At 54.0% G+C, this 6,303-nt stretch overlaps 1 protein-coding gene across 1 annotated transcript in view; it reads left to right on the top strand.

Annotated features, from left to right (window-relative positions):
* Nucleotides 1-4,249, top strand: part of KLK10 (kallikrein-related peptidase 10) — a 5,011-nt gene extending 762 nt beyond the window's left edge. The window contains exons 2-6 of the mRNA XM_010849739.1: nucleotides 334-376; nucleotides 903-1,139; nucleotides 2,050-2,324; nucleotides 2,513-2,646; nucleotides 3,526-4,249. Coding sequence (XP_010848041.1) covers nucleotides 334-376; nucleotides 903-1,139; nucleotides 2,050-2,324; nucleotides 2,513-2,646; nucleotides 3,526-3,678 — 842 coding nt within the window. The 3' untranslated portion in view covers nucleotides 3,679-4,249. The remainder of the gene's footprint in view (nucleotides 1-333; nucleotides 377-902; nucleotides 1,140-2,049; nucleotides 2,325-2,512; nucleotides 2,647-3,525) is intronic.
* Nucleotides 4,250-6,303: the final 2,054 nt, after the last annotated feature.

Below are 6,303 nucleotides of genomic sequence, written 5' to 3'. Positions count from 1 at the left end.
CAGCCCCACCCCCCGCCACACACACTCTTTGTCCTCGCCTTTCCCTTCCCCGCCCCTTCTTACTCCGCCCTATTTTAATCCCAAGTCTTTTCTTTGTTTTAAATATGTATTTATTTATTTGGCTGCGCCGGGTCTTAGTTGCAGCACACAGCTGCAACTTTCAGTTGGGGTATCTTTTTAGTTTCGACGTGCGGGATCTTTAGTCGCTGCCGGCGAACTCTTAGTTGAAGCCTGTGGAATCTAGTTCCCTCCAGAGACTGAACTCCTACGCCCTCTGCATTGGGAGTGTGGAGTCTCAGCCACCAGACCAACAGGGGGCGGTCCCTATCCCAGGTCTTGCCTTGAAGTATTTTGCCCTCACCCCTTCTGCTAGCGGGTAGCGTTACTCCCAACCCTAACTTTCACCCACCCTGCGCAGCGTTCTATCCCCGCCCCTTGCCACGCCCCTATTAGCCACGCCCCCACACCCCCGCCTCCTCCCCCGTATTCCTGACCTTCCAGTACTCGGTTCAGTCCTCACTCCTCCAGGATCAGCCTCAGGTCTCCTTGCAAGTGAAAGTGAAAGTGTCAGTCGCTCAGTCATGCACTATAACCCGCCAGGCTCCTCTGTCCACGGGATTTCTCAGGCATGAATCCTGGACTGGGTTGCCATTGCTTCCTCCAGGGTATTTTCCCGACCCAGAGATCGAACGCGAGTCTCCTGCCTTGCAGGCAGATTCTTTTCTGTCTGAGCCACCAGGGGAAACCCCTTAGGTCTCCTTTCCCCTCTCAAGCCGTTCTCCGCCCACTTCCATTCGGTTGCTTCGGGACCCCCAATTCCCACTTACACCGTCGGGTTCAGGCTGTGCCCACCACCCACCAAAAAGCCCCGTCCTTTGGCCTCACTCGGATCCCAAACCCAGGGCTTGCCATACTGTCCTGCCTGCTCTGACCCCCACCTGCTTTCTTTCTCCAGTCTCGGAGGCTCTGCTGCTCCCCGCAAACGACACAAGCTCCAACTTCGTGGCCTCCGGCGCCCCGTGTGCTCACGGCTCGCAGCCCTGGCAGGTGTCCCTCTTCAATGGCCTTTCGTTCCACTGCGCCGGCGTCCTGGTGGACAGGAGTTGGGTGCTCACCGCTGCACACTGCGGGAACAATAAGTAGGGGGAGCTCCTCTGGGGCGCTACGGGGGGCCTGGGGAGACGGGCCTCTGGGACCGGGCAGGAGGACGGGAGCACGTGAGGGTATGGACCTGCCAGCTCCGCCTGGGGGCAGTCCTCGAGGGCTTCCTGTACGAGGAGAGGTGGGGTTGTGCTGTGGCCACGAGGGGGCAGTGTGGTCTTTCTCAGCGTTTCTAGGCCCATCCAGTCACTGCCTAGCCAAATCTCTTAGGGTTCCATTTGTCTTGTTTTTGTTGTTCATTCGCTAAGTCATGTCAGACTCTATGTGACCCCATGGACTGCAGCACACCAGGCTTCCCTGTTCTTCACTATCTCCTGGAGTTTGCTCAAACTCATGTCCATTGAGTTGATGGTGCCATCCAACCATCTCATCCTCTGTTGTCCCTTTCTCCTCCTGTCCTCAATCTTTCCCAACATCAGGGTTTTCCATTTAGGTGTAGACTGTTGTGTGCAGCAGGCAGAAGCTGGGGTCTAGTGTGATTAGGACTTTAAAACTAAAAGAAGTTATTCACCTTGTGAGTCCTCACTGAAGGAGGAAGAAAAGAGTAGGTTTACCCCTGGAGGCCCTCTGTGCTCAAATCCTGCAGAACTTAGGGACCCAAACCTGTGCTCATACCTCCCCATCCCCCCCACCTCAGGTCTCCAGCTCCCTTCTCCCCTACACACTGCTTCCTCAGACCTAGGAGTCCTAGCCCCCTCCACCATCAGACCCAAGAATCTAGGCCTCCAAGCCCCTTCTCCCTCAGACCTTGGAGTCTGCCAGCCCCCTCCCCTGCCAGGACCCGAGTCCACCCCGACCCCAGTGCCTGTACCCTCCTTCCCAGGGACTCGGGGTTCAGTCCCAGTCCCGATGAAGGTTTTGCCTCCTCTATGGCTCTTCCCTCCCCAGGCCCCTGTGGGCTCGAGTCGGGGATGACCACCTGCTGCTGCTGCAGGGCGAACAGCTGCGCCGGACCTCTCGTCCTATCGTCCACCCCAAGTACCAGCAAGGCTCGGGCCCCATCCTGCCGAGGCGCACGGACGAGCATGACCTCATGCTGCTGAAGCTCGGCAGGCCCGTGGTGCCGGGACCTCGAGTGCGGCCCCTGCGCCTGCCCTTCCGCTGCACGCAGCCCGGGGACCAGTGCCAGATCGCCGGCTGGGCCACCACATCCTCCCGGAGAGGCAAGAGCCTGGGGTCCCAGGGTGGGGCCTGGATCTCGGGGAAGGAGTATGAGGGGCTGGGACTCCTGGACGGAGGAGAGGTTGGGAGCCTGGGGCCTGGGAGGGGCACGGTCTGGGTATCGGGACTCCTGGGGCCTGGGGGGTTGAGGGGCCGGGGCCCAGGGTTACCCGATGCTTTCTCCTACCAGTGAAGTACAACAAGGGCCTGAGTTGCTCCAGGGTCACTATCCTGAGCCCTAAGGAGTGTGAAGTCTTCTATCCCGGCGTGATCACCAGCAACATGATGTGTGCAGGACTGGATCAGGGCCAGGACCCCTGCCAGGTACAGACTGGCCAGGGAGGGTCTCTGACTGGTGAGAGCAGGACAGGGAGGCTATGGGAAAACAGATACCCCCTACTCCCAGCCCAATTGCCTCCCCACGTCCAGCACTATCCCCAGCACTGCTATCCCAGCACTACCCCCAACATCAACTCCATGTTCAACTCTACTTCCTTGTGTCCACCTTCTCACGCCCAACCCTGTCTCCACCTCCACTCCCAAGCCCGTCTCCCCATCCTGTATGTGTTGCTCAGTCGTGTCTGACTCTGCGACCCCATGGGCTGTAGCCCTCCAGGCTCCTCTGTCCATGCAATTTCCCAGGCAAGAATATTGGAGCCAGTTGCCATTTTCTTCTCCCAACCCCTTCCTACCCCATCCTAAACCACATCCCCATCCTCAAGCCATTCCTAAACGCCCGCGTGCCAAGTTGCTTCAGTCATGTCCGTCTCTTTGCAACCCTATGGACTGTAGCTCGCCTGGCTCCTCTGTCCATGGGATTCTCATACCAGAGTGGGTTGCCATGCCCTCCTCCAGGGGATCTTCCCAACCCAAGGATCGAACCCACATCTCTTACATCTCCTGCATTGGCAGGGGGGTTCTTTACCACTAGTGCCACCTGGGAAGCCCTCCTAAAGCCCGACCGCATCCTTATCTTTAGAGCCTGCTCCATCCCTCACCTACCGTGAATGACAGTCTCAGCGCCATCCTATCTCCAACTTCATCCCCACCCCATCCCACCTCAACCCAACCCCAACCTCAGCTTTATCCCAATCCAGCTCCAGGCCTACCCGACCCCCCCCTTCCTCATTAGTACCCGAAACCCCCAAGTGGCAGCCTTTCCGTTGGTGTATTTATTTGATCTCTCCTTCCTCCCACTCCCAGAGTGACTCTGGTGGCCCTCTGGTCTGTGATGAGACCCTGCAGGGCATCCTTTCGTGGGGCGTTTACCCCTGCGGCTCCGCCCAGCATCCAGCCGTCTACACTCAGATCTGCAAGTACCGCTCTTGGATAGAGAAGACCATCCGCTCCAACTGACGCAGGAGATGCCCTGTGACTCCTTCTCCACCTGCCCTCTTCCTCCGACTTCCCCTCCTTCCTCCAGCTGGGCTGGGCTCTCCCCCTGCCCCACTCAAATTTCTGCCGCCCATGCACACCTGCTAACATCTCTCCTCTTTCCTCACACCCCTTGCCCACTGCTGCTCTTTGCCCATGCTGAAGCTGAAATGCAGAAAGCGGTGGCCAAGTTTTGTTCATGAGAAATGAAGCTGGTAGTCACTAGTCTCTGAGAGAAGTTATACATCACTCGACCTGGCCTTCTTCACCACTGCCTGCTGTGTGACCTTGGGCAAGCCAAGTACCTTTTCTGAGCCTCAGTTTAGCCTGACTTGGAAAGCCGGAACAATGAAGTGCTTACCTCATAAAACATGTCATGAGGAGACTATAACATGTGCATGTAGATTGTCATGGAAATTGCCACGTCAAGTATTAACATGATGGGTGGTGAACTCTGACTAAATGGCACCAGGTCCTGGTGGGCATGTGTGTGATTTTTGTGACCTGGGGAGAAAAGCGCAGGGGAAGCCTCTAATCCTAACCACCCTTTGCATTCCCAGCCCCATCCATCAGGACTGACGGGAGAATCGCATTTCTTTCTTCCTGTCAAGTTCTGTAGAGCACCTCTTAACCACTTCCTTCTTCCCTCCCACTGTTTCCCATGTTGGGGTCCACCCAACACCTGTTCCTCCTGTCCCAGGAACTGGGCTGTCTCTGAGTCATCTGGTACCTTCCATACCTTGCTAGGGCCACCGAAACTCAAGGGACCTCACCTTACAGGCATCTTAGCCTCTAAGACGAGAGGACCTCTCCCTACCTCAGTTGCTAAGTTTACGCCAAGAAACTCTCTGAAATTTAAGGGAAATGTTTCGGTTTCTTGGTTAGATCCATCCCCATCCAATTCCATCTCTACCACATCTCCATTCTCATTGGCCGATCTGACAACCAGACACTCCAACTCCATCCTCTCCCCTCACCTAAATTGGCTTTGAGCCTTTTGCCCTGAAAATTTGGGACGAAGGGGTTCTTGTCCTCTCCCTGAAACTGTTCTGGTGTAAATATTCCCATGCTAGGGGCTAAATGGGACTTCCCAGGTGGCGCTAGTGGTAAAGGATCAACCTGCCAAAGCAGGAAGATCCCCTGGAGGAGAAGATGGCAACCCACTCCAATATTTTTGCCTGGGAAATCCCACAGACAGAGGAGCCTGGTGCACTACAGTCCATGGGGCCACAGAGAGTCGGACATAACTGAGCACACAGAACAGAGGCTGTTATACACGGAATCCAAGCAAAGCTAACAGAAGTCTGGGTGTCTCCTCCACTGAGCCTGGACTTTAGAGTGGTAACACAAGTGGAACACATGCACAATAGAAATTTTCTAACCTGCACAGGTTTCTTTGTTTTCTCTTTCCAACATCAATTTATTGAGCACCAGTTGTATGGCAGGCTCACTACTGCGTGCTGGGAACACGGTGGTGACCGAAAGGTCCCTGTCCCCCAACAGAGCCCATGGAAGACTGGGGCACAGCGTTTGAGCAGAGTCTACACAGCTCTCTTCCACTGTTTCCTCACCCCTATTAGCACACCCAGGAAACGCCAATGAAGCATATCAGCTGAGCTTATTATGCAAGAATCAGAGCGAAGTAGGTGGGAACTCAAAAACTCGATTCATTTTTAAAGGCAATTCACCCATTCCTTTAGTCACATCATAAGTGTTTATTGAGCTGTGTGCCATGCCAGGTCCTGGAGATGAATCAGACTAGGCTCTACCCTCAAGGAGCTGCTAGTCTGGTCCAGGAGACAGGCAAGCCTTACATTCTTGTCATTCAGGTCCCTATTCAAAGTCACTTCCTCAAGGAAGCCTTCCAGGATCTCCCTGGCTGAAAGCTTCTCCCCACTGTACTCCTCCGCACTGGTCACTAATCCATTGCTCTGTTTATTTCTTTTGCATACTTGTTACAGCAAAAATGATCTCAGTATCTGTTTACTCCATAATGGTCTGTCTCCTTCCCCTCACCCAGTCAATTCGGGCAGGGACTCTGATTTATTCACTGTGGTTTTCTAAGCACCTAGTCTGATGCCTGACACACAGAAGGCATTCAACGCATTGCCAAATTAACAAATAACACAAAATGATCAATGCTGTAACAGAAGAAGGCCCAGGGTTTCCCAAGAGGGCCTGAAGACTCCTTCTGAAGGAATCAGGGAAGGCTTCTCAGATAAGGGGACATATGCATGGGGTTTTAAAGGATAAGTAGGAGTTCACCAGGTAGAGAAGGAAATATATTTCTGTAACTCACTGTGTGACTTGAGCAAAATTCTTGAGTGCTATCTCTAGCTCAGCTATTTCCACTGTGAAAGAGAGATTGGTTAGACTCTTTTGAGAATGTAGTGAGAAAACATACGTGAAATGTTGACCCAACTGCCAGCAAAGAGAAATTGTCCAAAAAAAGCTAGCTATCAAAATATTCTATAAAGCAGTTACTATGGCACTTAGCACATAGTAGGTATTCAGTCTCTGGTCTCAAGGACGTCCCAGCCTGCAGAGGATATAAGGCAACTGCAGTCATGGATGATCTGTATTATGATGGAAGTGCAGGGCTCTGTA

Source organism: Bison bison, unplaced genomic scaffold (genome assembly GCF_000754665.1).
Source record: "Bison bison bison isolate TAMUID 2011002044 unplaced genomic scaffold, Bison_UMD1.0 scf7180017864285, whole genome shotgun sequence".
NCBI lineage: Eukaryota > Metazoa > Chordata > Mammalia > Artiodactyla > Bovidae > Bison > Bison bison.
The sequence above is the reverse complement of the archived record's forward strand: the minus strand, read 5'-3'. Positions and strand labels throughout refer to the sequence as shown.